Here is a 14,623-nt window from a genome sequence, read left to right as displayed (position 1 = left end):
AGAGTTAGAATATGATTTTGAATAAACCACTTGCTACACACTTGCTTCAGGGAAATAATATTTTTATAGAAAGCCATCAGTTCACCCTAACAGCTTAAAGAAACCACACAGAATGATAACAGAAAAAAACCTAGATGGTTGCCTTGAAAAATAATTTTGGCAATATAAGGTATTGCCAGCTTAAGACCATTTCAGGTAAGACTCTAGTGCAGACAGCTCTTGAAAGCTTACAATGGAAGACACTGCACACAATATCCTACAAAGCTTGTTCCATTATTGACATTACATTTTGGAAGTTCTTTAATAGTTCGATATAATCTTTGCTGCACAGCCTATTTCTTCCTCCTTAAAGCCCCAAAGGCAGGGAAAATGGTTGATTACGATGAAATTTTTAACAGCCTTTCACATGCTGAAAGACTACTGTGATTTCCTTCACTGTCATACATATAAAACAAATCAAAATCTTTCTTACTATTTCTCCAGCGTCTGATCACCACTGTTCTCATCTAGATTCTCTCTAATTTACCAGCATCTTTTCACATGGGGCATTAATTCTGTATGTTCTCAACTTCAAATGCATATAAGCTGAAATAACCAGACTTTGAGCCTATTGACTGTGTAAAAGCAAGATTAACCCCACTTATAGTATGGCATTTCCACAGCTATTTTACTGATGATACTATGAGTATCATAGTACTCATAGTATCATAGTATCAAATGCCATACTATAAGTGGGGTTAATGATGATACTCATAGTCTGAATTTCAGTTGAGGAACCTTGGCACAGCTCTTCCACCTGAAATGTGCCTAGAAAAAGAAACTCTAAACTTCATTGGATTAGATTCTTGAATGCATTAAGCACCTATGACTGACTACATTTCAGTTACAGAAATTGAGAGCTGACCATGTTCCTGCCCTTATGCCTCTGAGAATCCTTCCATAATAAACAGCTATGAATGAGTTTTACAATTCTGACATTACAACTGGTGACTCCACCTCGTAAGATGGCGTAGGAATTCTTGGACTGTGGCCATGGCATTCTGTTACAGTGAAAAAAATCCCAGTACAAACCTACAGATTTTTATTTTTGTAAATCTGGTGAACACATGGTGTACTTGATTTTGTGTTTTTCTTTTTTTTTCCCCCAGTTCTCTCATTCATTCTTCATCTGACTCATATCTTAGCATGCAGCGAGCACTAAACAAGTGAAATAAAATTCTGATAGCACATTATTGGTACAGAAGGCATTGGTTTACCATTAAAACTAGGGAATGACCAATTACAAAACTGCATATTTAATTCCTTTTTAGCAAAGCAATATATTGTTGAAATGTATTGTATGAAAAAATGCCATCTGTAATGTGTCCTATCTATTCATATCTGCTGACTTATATGCTAACCTACCACCTACCAGCTAAAGACATGAATTTTTTGGTTGCTAAAAAGCATAGCTAAATTTTCTGTTTATATTTTCCTATATAAATATATATCACAACTTAAAAAAAAACCCCACATTTTTGCACACTTGTGCTGCTCCATATAAAACACCAGAGAAAGTTTTCTGCAAAAATCAATTACATTTTGCCTAAATACAGTAGAATAAAGTTTGCACTTGAGACTGTATTGACAATATTCTTAAATTAATTTTTAAGTGCACCTCTTGCTGATCTCTCTATTCCTTTAGTGAAAATATCTAATTGTCACTTATTTCTGAGGTAGTATTTTGACAGGTAATACTTCCAGTATTACCCAAACATACTTAGGAGGAAAGATCTGAAATTTGCTGCAGAAACCCTGCACAACAAATGGAAAACTAACTTCATCACAGTCGTATAAAAGTCTGCTGCATCCATATCATACAGAAGAGAAAACTGCATTCTTTGTTTTCTGTGCTTATTGCTTGCTGTGGTGCATGCAGTCTTGCATTGTCTTACATATGAAGTCAGATAGATTAGGTATCAGTGCCTACTCTGCCATCAACAAATTAGGATTCAAAAAACTCTTAGCAACATGCACATTTTGAGTAGAAAAATGTAGTGCTCTCCCAAGACCTGCCTTTATATTTTCCTTTCCTGGAGCAAGACTTAGAAATCTTTGGTTGCCAACGTGTGTTTTTACTAAGGAGTCCCAATGTACAATTATATTTCCCAGTTATTGTGGGTTGTGTGCAAGTTCAACTTGAATAAACCTCTCCTGATTTAATTTATTATATCCTCCTTAAAAAACCCAATCAACCCGCCAAGCAAAACAAGCCCCAAACAATTATTTTACCTATTTCATATTTATACTGTCACCCATTTTCTATTTTTCTTACCATTCTCATGGAATAGTCTATAAACCTGTAAAATTTTTGTTGAAATACGCAGACACAAGTGTTCTGATGCTTGATACTTGGAATAACAGGAGTTCTATTTGGCATTTCAGCACTACCAGGAAAAGTCCATTTTCCTTTTCTTGTGACAGTGCCATCTCTCCTGACTTTCTCAGGTGTCAGTGGCTAGTTGAGAGACAAGAGGTCCAAGGACTTTCAATTATCTTTTGATGTTCTTACTGAACAAACACAGGACCCATGCAAAGAGTCCCATGGTATCAATAACGGGGAATAAAATCTGAGACAGGATTTGCTGCTGGGCTTGTTTTGATCTCCCCCTTCCCACTGAAGACTCAGGATTCAAAATGTTAAACCCTGACAAACCAAGATGATTATTGTAAGAGTATGGTTTTTTAGATAATTTCTGCTTATAATATTAATGATGATATCCACTTCATGACAGTCAAACAGGTGTTTGGATCCGGCTAATAAAATGCCACAAATATATTTCCCTCATGTATTCCCTTAGTCATTAGCAAATTTGAATGAAGCTGATAGTATCAATACGAACACCAAAGCCTTCCTCATCAGTAAAGAAGTTCAGAATCTGGCTCAATATACTCTTGATATTGGCATTATACTGTCATTTAGCTTCTAATATTTGAATACTTGATAGTGTCACTATGTTTTCATTTAGTTTTGACCTGATTTTTTTTTTTTTGTCAAAAGATTTTAAACCTAGGCAATGGGGTCCCAACACTGAAAGTACTGTAATGAGGTTAACGAGGGAAGTATTTTCTATCAGTTCCAAGATAACACAACAAATGTATTCAAAATACATAATTACAAAGCAAAATAGGAAAGGATTGAATCCTCTTGCAAGTAGGCAATCTACAACAGTATCCTACCCTGAAAAAGGAGGAAGGACTATATATATGCTTCCTGTCGGAGGCAACATGGTTATGTTTTGCTATAGAGATTTTTCATCTGATCATTCTTAAGATTCACTACAGCAGATGAGTACTCAGAACACCCAATTAGTTGAGAGGAACAAAACCGCACCCAAAACTCAATAACAACAACAAAATTTAATCTGTACCGCTTGAGGTAGAGGAGAAGACAGAGAAATTGGAAAGAGAGGCACCATCCATTAAAATTTTACATGTTTTACATGTTTCCTTAGTCTAACACACAACTGTTTTTTTTTTAGTCTCAAATTTAACCTTCAATGTTGTTGTATTTCACTAAGATTAAACTCGTATCTTTGACAAAAATGCTACTAGCACTGTCCCATGCACTTCCAATGTGTGTAATCCTTTTTGATACAAATTATTTTCATGGTAGCTGAATGATGAGACTGACTTTCTCCTGTAGTCTGGTTTAGGTCACGGGAAATTCAGGTGATGGCATGTAATATGAAACCAACTAAGTGTGAAAGGTTATAAGTGAAAGATCTTTTTTTCCTGCAGCTTCCTTATAGGCAAACAAATGAATAATGAATTCACTGTAACATCTTCATTTGATCTATTCAGCTGTAAAATATGAACATTCTCAAATCTGAAGTCACTCAGACATTTAACACATGCTAATGAACCAACTTTGTTTCTGCAGATGCAATTAAAATCCTCATCTTTATCTATGCAGTCCAGGTTATAAAGGCTGCAGGACTACATAATGCAAAAAAGCTAGCTAAACAGAAATGACAACATGGAAATGGAAAGCAGAAAGTCTGAGGGAGAAACAATCTTGCCTTGCAGCAGGAATAATGATCAGGCTGCCAAGACACAAAAGCAATCAAAACAGAATCAAAGGAGAAAGAGAAACAAAATTAGCAAAGCTCTTCATCCCTAATGATATGTAACAGTGCTTATATTTCATGTTTGAAATCTCACTTGTTTTTCTTCTACAAGAATATGCTATATAAAAACGATAGCACAAAAAAATAGCAATGTAATGTCATCACTGGATTTTTCCCTGCACAGGGATTTCCACTGCTGTCTTGCCATCAATACCATTAGTTACATTACATGCAGCTACTGTATTAGCAAAGGTAACTGGTATGCCATATTCATGGAGCTGCTGCCTCTGAGAGTGGGAGCTGAGTTAGGTGCTGGATAGCTGGTATGTAATGCTCTGCAATGAATGCACCAAATCCAGCCTAAGAATACAGAAGGCACTAAATTATGCACAAAAAATACACAAATATAAGCACTGAATTCATGAGCAATCCATTGACTAGAATGTCTCATTTCTCATTCCACTTAGAGAATGCATTGCTTCTGAATGCTAATCACTTAGGGAGGTGATTACTATTCTGATCAGTGTTTTTCAGGGTGCAGCCAACAAAGGCTAGAGTTAGCTTAAAACTCTGCAAGGCAATTATTGGAGAGAATGAGAAGAATTTCATTTAGCTGCATCAAAACATCCTTCTAGACAGTGGCTGCCTGTGGCCTGCAGTATTAAGATAAACTTTCAAGTACTTAAGTATACCTTTTGCAATGGGCTGCTTATTAGGAACCGATTTTTTATTTGCTCTGGTGTCGTTTACCAGCAACTGTAAAGAATTAATTAGTGAAGAAATGGGCAGAATTACATTTTCTCAATTCCAATCAGGCAATGCCTGGACTAGACAAGGTCTGTAGACCCAAGATAAAACTAAAAATTCTGCTAAAATTACCGTGTGCTATGTACTAATTGCCATCAGGTATGTAAAAACAGTGGTGTTAATGTAGGTTGAAGTTACATGTGGGAAGTGACTCGATAACTAGAATGCTTGAATAACTTGATTGCTTGAACTGCAAAAAGCTTAGTCTACTTATAGAAATAACAAAAAGGGTAAAAGAAGAAATATATATGTTTTGGTAAGCCTCCAGAAAGGAATGACTGCTGCCAAGAAGTTCAAGTTACATCATCATTGCAATTATAGGTATCCAAGCATATGAAAAAGACATCAATGCCAACACAGTGTAGCATTAGGCTTTATGGTGCACTCCACCCTGTTCCAAGCTGACACATGCTGAAATGTTTTCATTTTGAAATGGATCTCATCCATGAACTACTGAAATATCAAAAATTATCCAGTTACTTTTCTAAGATACTTTTACTGATTCAAAACTGAGTCTGGATGATAAATCTTCAGTCCTCCCCTGTAATGTCTTGCTATATTACTGAGCTCTTCTTGATCCCCCATACTTATGGCATTTTTTAACTCCTTGCACAGAACCTTGGGTACCTTAGCTTTTTCCACCTTCCACCTGCAGTCCTGCAACCTGCAGCTTCCTGCCCCTTCACGCAAGCTTCTAGGACAGAGTACTTTAGAATGCTTGCAGCAGTGTTTTTCTGTGGCACTCCTGCTTTTTATTCAGCTCCTGGATTTGAAAACCCTTCTACTCTTGTTGGCAGAGACCCAAGGGAACGATTACCACTGCTGTTAGGATCACCACTTCTTTCTCCCACTTTTTGATTTCTATGTTTGGTTGAAGTTTCTGGCTTATGATATAGGCCACATAAATATGTTTGCAGAAAGCTCAGCAATGAACCAGCTGTGCAGCTGTGCATTGGTCCTCCCTAGCCAATGTGTGCTCCCAGCAGTGGCAGCATGAGCACAAACAACCCATGAGAACTTCAAGTACCTCTTGACATAAAATACTGTTACTGTAGAAAAAGTTGGATAGAGGAACCACCACTGTTGGTTAAATACTTGTTTGTCTTCCTGACTGACTGCTGTGGCTGATTTTTCTCATTTCTCTTTCTCCTCTTCTGTTGATTATTTTCCTTTTACTCCCTCCTCTCCAATAACATCCACTCTTAGAACTCATAAATACCACCTAATATGGACCCACTAGTAAATCTTCATGCAACACACCACGGTCTGTTACTACATTTTCTATAATTTTCTTTATTTTATTAAAAACCTAATTACTATTTTTTATTTCCCTTTACATACAGCACATATTTTATTATAACTCTTCTAATAATAAAATCTATAGTTATTATTTGAATAGTATAATGCTATTATCAGAACAATATCCATATGTTTTAGTGCTTTACTTTCCTAATTTTACTTTGGTCTGCAAAATTGAATTTGCAATACCATGGATAATTTTGTATTCTGCTATTGTATGTGCTGTTGCAATTTTTCTAGCTACCAGCATGTGCTCAAAAAAAATCAAAAAACAAGGTTTCTCAAGCAAATTCAAATCCTCATTGATGTTAAATAATGGTGAATATATACCTTTTAAAACTGAGAACTGAATGCTGCTGACATACATTAACTTCCTCATAACAGGATAATACAATCATATTCTTATTACTACAGAGGAAGTAACTCTTTTGGTCTCCTCATAAGATTTCCAACATGGTTAAAAAAAAAAAAACAACCCAAAATCATTGTGATCAAAAAATTAAAAATTTTCCAGAGCATAGAAAAATGCTAAATAAATGACACGACCTGGTGGTTTCATAGTGAAAGCAAGATTTCCTATAAATAGATAATTTTCGTGGTGCAGACACTTTAACTTGTGGTAACCTAAAATAAAACCCCTCAGTTTTTACAGATATAAAGAAGACAGGCAAACATACGCAAAGGAAACAAAACACCGACATTAGTGGTAACTCAGGTACAATATTATTAACCTTGCATAAGTTTTCCTTACCCTGGACCTCTCCTCTAGTTTTGTCATCATGACGACTGTTGCACCTTGTTGCTCCCACATCATTCTCCAGAAGTCACCAAAGGTTTCTGGCAATGCCCCCTGCGTTGCAATATAAGCATTCTGCTTCCTGTATCCATCTATGTAATTGGCATTGATATAGTCGCTGCCTGGTATGCCTGCAAAGAGAGGAGAGTGAAAACACAGGGCAGAGTTTCTGTGCTGTCCTGCTTGTTTTACTAGGGCTCAACAACCCCGTGGCGCTGGATTTGATGAATCTCGGCTTGTTGTGTGCCAAGCAGCGCATGGATACTTACAGGTGAGTGCAGCCCATGTGTGGAGCCAAGAGGCATGGTGGTCTCTCTGGGAATAACTGCTCTTTTGAAACAAGAGACTTTGTTTCAAAAGAGCAGTTATTATCTGATCACACTTTGTTTTCACAAGTGTGATCAGAAATATTACAGTAGCCTGAAAATCTGTATCAGGTAGAGAGACCTGGTGGTCAATACAGCAGCATTTAAAAGCTGGTCTGATGCTGCCTGCAGACACCCAAAATATGGCAGTGCTACCTGGGACAGACCCTGTTGAGGATTAGCAATCAGACACCCTGTAGACTCCTCAAACATTCTTGTTGAGGTTATTGCAATTCCTTTAAATACATAAGAAAAAAAAAATCAGCAAGAACTATTAATATCACTGCTACATTCATTTTCTCCATTAAATGCGAAGATAATGATGAGTTTTATTGTAACAAAACATGTTATGTAAGTCAGATTTAAGAAACAGTGAAATTTTCTATACAGTGTATGCATGAAATAAAGATCTTTGCAAGACTGAATAAGAATTAAAAGCGTTAGAAGAAGTGGGGTTCAAGACTTGGGTGCACATGGAACCTACACCATTATTTGCTTGAGGCTCAGGTATTTTGGACAAGACTTATGCAGGAACTTTGGCTGTGTCTACCAAACACACGTCCATTCTTAGAGCTCCACGGGAAGCAGACCAGTTCCTAACTGCAATCTATATAACTCAGGGTATGCCATAGGATGCCTGGACTTGGAACATGCTGCCTACCCAGGCCAAGGAGGTGTATTGGCTGTAGCAGAGGTCACATTAGTCTGCACTAATAAGGCAGGCATGCTCATGGAAATGAATAAAAATGGACTTAAAATTCTCAGATCACTGTTGAATTCAGCAGTACAGTGCCCAGCTTTTAACTTAGACTACATGTGCGTTGAAAGATAAAGCACTGAGGGAACCATGTTTATGTCCCTGCTGTTGTTTTAACTGATGACTAGAGAAAGAAGATACTCATGTGAGATCTCAGGGCTGGCTGAATGTCAAAGCAGCATTAATCAGCCGAATCTGCAACTTAGTAAGTTTTGTTGAAGTTACTTATTTGAGCAGAAATGAATGATTTATATTTATGCAGCCAATCTGCCATGCACAAGTCTACAATCCCAAGAAATGGTGGAGGTTCCACAAACTCTTTCAAAAGAGAGCCAAGGTGATAAAACCAGCCCCAGATTTATTCTACAGCTATGACTGTTTTCCCGCCACAAAGCAACAACATTGAGTCTCTTTGGCTATGAAACAGAATAAACTGTAAACAAATATTTCCCAAGATCTTTGTCAGAAACAAAATCCTCAAATCGATTCTGATGCATTATCTCCTGCTGGTGATCCCAAATCAGGAATTACTGGAGCTGCATACTCCTGTCTTTCCTGACTATAAGTAGCACACATCTGAAAATGTCTTCCAAAATATTTTTAATTTGAATGGAAATATTAGGGGTACTTCTTTAAAATGGACTGCTCCTTTTAAGCTAAAATGTTAATTGTTTCAATACTCATTCAGGGTAAACCTGAATGTGTCATTCCACTGCTAACTTAGCAGTGAATGAACCCACAGACTAAATGTCAAAGTAAGTAAAATCCAATGTAATCTGGAAATTATTCAGATTAGGGGTTACTTCATGCCCAATAAAGTTCCATATATGTTCTTGTTTCATATGTTCAAATCATATTTAAACTAAATTTTTAATTTAAGTTTCTGTACACAATTAGAAGAAAAACATGACAAAATATTTCAGAGATAGTAAGACCTTGTAACTTCAGGGTTACAAGAGAGGCAGAAAATGGCACTCCTCAGGCAGGATGCAAGAATGGACACAGGCAGACTGCCTGACTGATTTGACACGACTGAAAGTGTCTTCCAGGAGAAAAATAAAACTAAAGAAAAAACTAGTTAACCTGTATAGTCTATAGCTGAAAAGCATGATTTCCCTCCATGAAAGGCAGAAAGTGGAGTTCAAAAGCATCACTCTTGTAGACCTGAAGCTGCTTTACATGCCACTTCCTACTGTGGATATTGTAACTAATGATATAGAAAATATAACTGCTAGGCACAATGCTGTATTTTCTTCCTTTATCAAGATAATAAAACACTTTTTTTTTTTCACAAAACAGATGAGAAAGAAGAATGAAGCCAACAGGAGAAATCTACACCAACTGGGTATTATTACCAAAGGAAGTGAGAAAGCTGGTAAGAAATGTTTTCTGCATAAATTAGAATTCTATTATGATGCCTGGTATCATACTTTGAAGCACATGTTATAAATAAGAGCCTGAGGAAAAAATGGAAAACAACACTTTGTAAAGTGGTTAAATGATCTTCTGGGAAAGCTGTCCTCTGGAACTGATAACGCAGAAACTCAGTGTGAAAATTCAGCATGAGAACTATTGCAAGCTGTTCCCTAAAGAATGATCTTTACAAATTTTAGCAACCAATACTAGTACCTGATGTAAAAAAACCTCAGAATGCCTAAAATTGTAACTTGCTAATTTGTAATAAATTTATTGACAAATTATATTAAAATATATACTTCTAAATTAAATAAATTCTAATTATTTCAATTCGAATGAGGAAAACCTTTCAGATTACACCTTCCTTGATCTAAATTTCAAGTAAGAAATAATTAAGATTAACAATTACTGACGAATGCAAAGAAGATTTCTTTAAATGTAGATTAATGTGGAAATTTTCACTCTGATTCTCCACTTTATTTCTGTAAAGTGGACACAATAAATTCTGTATGTCCTTTAGCTAGAAGAATTATTTTACAAGGCAAGTCATCTTCACTGTACCAAACGAGGATACAGATGGGACATGGACATGAAATTCCATTTACCACAGGCCCTGAGCAACTATTAAGGAATTAATCAATGAAGTTTAGGGGAAAAAAAGGGAAAAAAAGAAAAAAACCCACAAAACATTTTTGCTCCAACACTTGCACAGAGATCCGCATCAAGGATTTATCTCCAGCAGAATACAGAACTCAATAGTACTGTACAGTACTCAATAATACTTGATCTGCTGAGATCAAGAGAACTATTTGATTCAGAATGCTCAGCTCCACTGTCTCTCTCTCACACAGTATCCATTAAGGATGTTCTCCATCTCCATCCATTGTCATAGTCCCTTTAAGTATTGTACCCATTTCTCACAGAGTCTCTTTTCATCACTGTTTTCATGCATGACCTCGGCTTCACATCCTGCTCCAAAATCCTTAAAGCCCTCTAGGGAAGATGCCTCATGGAAAGAGGAATAATGAATTTTTTAAAATTACCTAATAAAAAAATTGAATATGGGTAAATATCTACAATGACAAAGAATAAAAATTCATCAAAGACAGGTAAATCTAAATAATAAAACTTCCCTTTCTGAAATGATTTTTCTGGCCATAACCTCATTCTGAGCTGAGAAAACAGAACAATTTTGTGTCAAGTCCAATAGTGCAAAAACAATCAAATGACAACCAGTCTGACTGCAGTACAATGAAATCCTGCAAACTTTTGTTAGCTGCCATAGCTTGAAGGCAACATACCCACAAGCACAGCAGCAATTGCCATCATTACTTAAATTTGGGTTTCATAGTTAAGAGAGGTCAGTTGTTCTGTAAAAGCATGGGTCAAGAAAGGGACAAAGCAACCAAATTCTGTAATATTTATATGAACTTTACCTAAGTCTTTTAGCATCAGTGGGATTTATTGTACCTTTAGGATGGCATTCCTGAAGTATAAATTTAGGGTAATCTATGCAGTATAACCCGACTTTTTAAAACTTCACAAAAGCAGAGACACAGTTTCTGCACAAGAAGTCAGTTAAAGACCAAGCTCCTGAACCATGATTCTACCATAACTATTTTCTAGTAGCATTTTCAACAATGGTGATGAATGATCAGAGTCTGAAATCTCTTTATTTAGCCAGACAGGAGTTAAGCACAATGGGGGAAGAATCAGATGAGTAGTTCAGCACAAAAGACAGTCCACTTTTAAATATCTCAAGAGAATAAAGTTTAGTTTTTACATAGTAAGAGTGAATGAGCAATGAAATAAAATTAGCCAATGCCACAATTAAAGTACAGAAGACAAAAAACCCCATGAACTGTATTGCTCTCAATTTATGCTGAGAACTCATGAACTGAGATGACAGTTCAGCTTACTACAGGACAGACTCAGATCCACAAGGCTAATAATGTAGACGTTAGGAATGATTCACTTGATTTCCTGAAGAGAGTTATAATCTTAAATAACTTTAATTAGACTTCACGTTTTATTCACAAACTGAAATCAAATAATGAAATTATTTCAAGCCTTTACAAAGGCTGACTACTGAACAGCCTTTCTATTTAAAATAAATTAAAACTATAAAGCTTTGTTTCTGCGCTGCTTCCCTAAGACATGCTTTTAGTCATGTGCATAAATAGTGTGAAGTAATAGGATTAAATTCTGTCATGCTTGTAAACAAGTTGGAAAAATACCATGATGGACCCAGAGTGTTGATGAAGTTGTACTACTGGTTTAAATCAATGTCTGGTGATTTGAACAATGCCAGAGCAAAAACCACAGGCTGGTTGTGCATGTGTGAATGAAACAGTGCAAAAAATCTAATCTGTGTAAGAAACATGCACCAGGTTAACTATAAAAGGATGCAGATCAGGCCCCTGGCTATCCTCTCTTTTTCATGTCTTTCTCTTTTGCCTTCTTTGTCACCACCTCAGCTCTGCACCATCCACACGGAAGGAACAATGTGGAATCTGGGGTGATATTCTTTGTTCTGTCTCTCTCTTGCTTTGTCTGATCAAACCACAGTTGTCATTCTATCCCATACTCCTTAGTGAAGTTTATTGCAGGAGTGGGGAGATTGTGGACATGTGTGGCTTGTTAGCCAGCACCTTTGAGGGGTTAATTTTAGGAGGTGAGAGCTATATTAGGGTCCTGTACAAAATTAAAGGCTTGTTAGCCACCACATTTGTGGAAGCAAATTGTAAGAATGGAGAGGCTTGTTAGACAACACTTTTTGACTCTAAACAGTTGTCTGATTGTTGGAGTTAAGGCATGCCTTAACACCAGAAGCACAAGAGACCTCACTCCTGGGCCGGTGTCTTCGTTCAGCCTGATGAGAACTTACCATGACAATGGGTTGTGACAGCAGCCCTGATTGGCAAACCTGTGCCTGATGCCCCGCAGGACATGTCTGGCCCCCTGGATGCCTGCCCTGTGCCCGATGATCCCAAGAACATGTTTGTCCATCCTGGCTGCCAGGGCACTGCTGGCACTCACGTTCATCTTGCTCCCCCAGGTCCTTTTCTACTCTCCAGCATCTCATTCTCCAACCTGTTCATACTTCCAAGGTTGCCCCATCCCAAGAGCAGAATCTGGCATTTTGTCTTGTTGAACTTCCTGTGGTTTTTGATGGTTCAGCCCCCTGATTTGTCAAGGAATCTCTCTAGGGCCTCCCTGTCTTCATGGGAGTCAACAGCTTCCTCAATTTTGTATTGTTTGCAAACATGGTTAGCATCCTCTCCAGTCCTGCATCCAAGTCATTTATGAAGATGTTGAAGAGCACCAGCCCTAAGGTGGAGCCCTACAGAAGCCCACAAGTGACAGGTCCCCAGTCCAGTGTCACCCCATTGACTGTAACCCCTTGTGCCTGACCTGTAAGCCAGTTGCTCACCCATCACATGATGTGTTTATCCAGCTGTATGCTGGACATCTTGTCCAAAAACTTATACCACCAGAGAAGGTATTAAAAGCTTTGTTGAAATCCAAAAACATTACATCAACTGTCATTCCTTAATCAGCTTGGCCAATGAACAGGTGATAGGTGCCAGTAGCAAGTGTTTCTGTGGATGTTTTTGTTACATGAAATCTATCTAGTTAAGCAAATAATCAAATTGAAATGGTCTAAGCACGAATCTGTACTTTAGGAACTCAGTGCAATATGGAGCAGCACCGAACCAATGAAGTACTCTAGTAGTGAATATTTGTAAAATGAAGGCTTTTTACAAAGACTAAGGACTCTACATATCAATTCTCTACATATCATCCTAGAAGGATGAAGGAAAGGAAAAGATTAGGGATGAGGAAGGAAAAAGAAATGTCAGGAAAAGAAAACCTATAGATAGCTGGATTGTGAATAGACTGTTAGGATGACTAGGAGAGTCTGGTGAAGAGGGAAAAGATGAATGATATGGAGTCTCAAAGAGAAATATGGAATTGGAGAGAATTTCTGGAAAGAAGGCAATGCCAGAAGGGACAGGCATACGGTGCAGAACTAGGCCTGACAAAGTAAGGGATTGTTTAGAGGACAGAAGAGAAGTATTTGAAAAGAAAGGGAAAAGGCGACAAAAGTGAAATGTAAGTATGCAAACAGAGAACTAAGAGTGTAGAAGATCTGCAGGCAAGATGAGAAATTTGGAAGATCTGCAGGTGAGAAAAGAAACTTGGAAGGTGACCAGCAGAAAGACATGGGAAACAGGAGGAGCTCTTTTAGGAAAAAGAAATGAAGCATGAATTTGTTTTGTTTTGCTCTAAAAACTGTCTAGAATTAAGAAGTCCAGAATGGAAATAAACAGATTGTTCTGTGCAGGTCCTCAGAGGCATAGGTAAGAGCATTGCATCACAAAACTATCCACAATGCATGACAGTATGTGCAGATGGCAGTATGTTGCACAATACTACAAAGCAGATATTGAAATCTAACATGATGTCATCGTACTGTGATTATTTTACTGCTGTCTGAAGCTGGTTTTAGGGATCTCTTCAACACTAAGTAACACAGCAGTTAACAGCTAAAGGAATCTTTTATCAAATAGAAATATTAATTTATATTTTAAATTATGCACTCAAAGAAATGACGAGTGCCTCTACTAATATGAAATGAAATTATATCTGGTTTGATATTTCCTGCAAAACCCAGTTTCAATATAAGTGTTCACAGTAAACATGTTCCAAATCTTCATTAGTCAGTCAAGAACAAAGCCACCAGATGTTTCTTGAAGTTTTTCCCAAAGGAAAGTATGTCAACATATGCAGGAAAAATTGTTCTGAGTAGATTTTAAGGGTATCAAGAATGGCAGTATTTAAGTTATAACTATTACAGCATCAGTAGGCTCATAAACCTACAACTCGTCTCAGCATTGCTGTCAAGACAGGCACCACAGTGTCTACACTATGAAATCTACTTCACAGGAGCCCTAACACCATGAAATCACTTCACCCATCTTTCTGTATCCATATCCTTGGGTTTTTCTGTATCCATCACCAAAATACTTTTGTTGTTTGTAAGGCGCTCCAAGCTTGTAGGCTGAGGGGC

General features: G+C 37.2%; 1 protein-coding gene across 1 annotated transcript in view; it reads right to left on the bottom strand.

The window, feature by feature from the left end:
• The window catches only part of PTPRD (protein tyrosine phosphatase receptor type D), a 366,121-nt gene that overhangs the window by 43,144 nt on the left and 308,354 nt on the right, over nucleotides 1-14,623 (bottom strand). Inside the window, exon 24 of the mRNA XM_050987010.1 lies at nucleotides 6,967-7,142. Within this exon, the coding sequence (XP_050842967.1) occupies nucleotides 6,967-7,142 (176 nt within the window). The remainder of the gene's footprint in view (nucleotides 1-6,966; nucleotides 7,143-14,623) is intronic.

This window comes from Serinus canaria, chromosome Z (genome assembly GCF_022539315.1).
Source record: "Serinus canaria isolate serCan28SL12 chromosome Z, serCan2020, whole genome shotgun sequence".
NCBI lineage: Eukaryota > Metazoa > Chordata > Aves > Passeriformes > Fringillidae > Serinus > Serinus canaria.
This window is presented reverse-complemented; position numbering and strand designations above follow the sequence as displayed.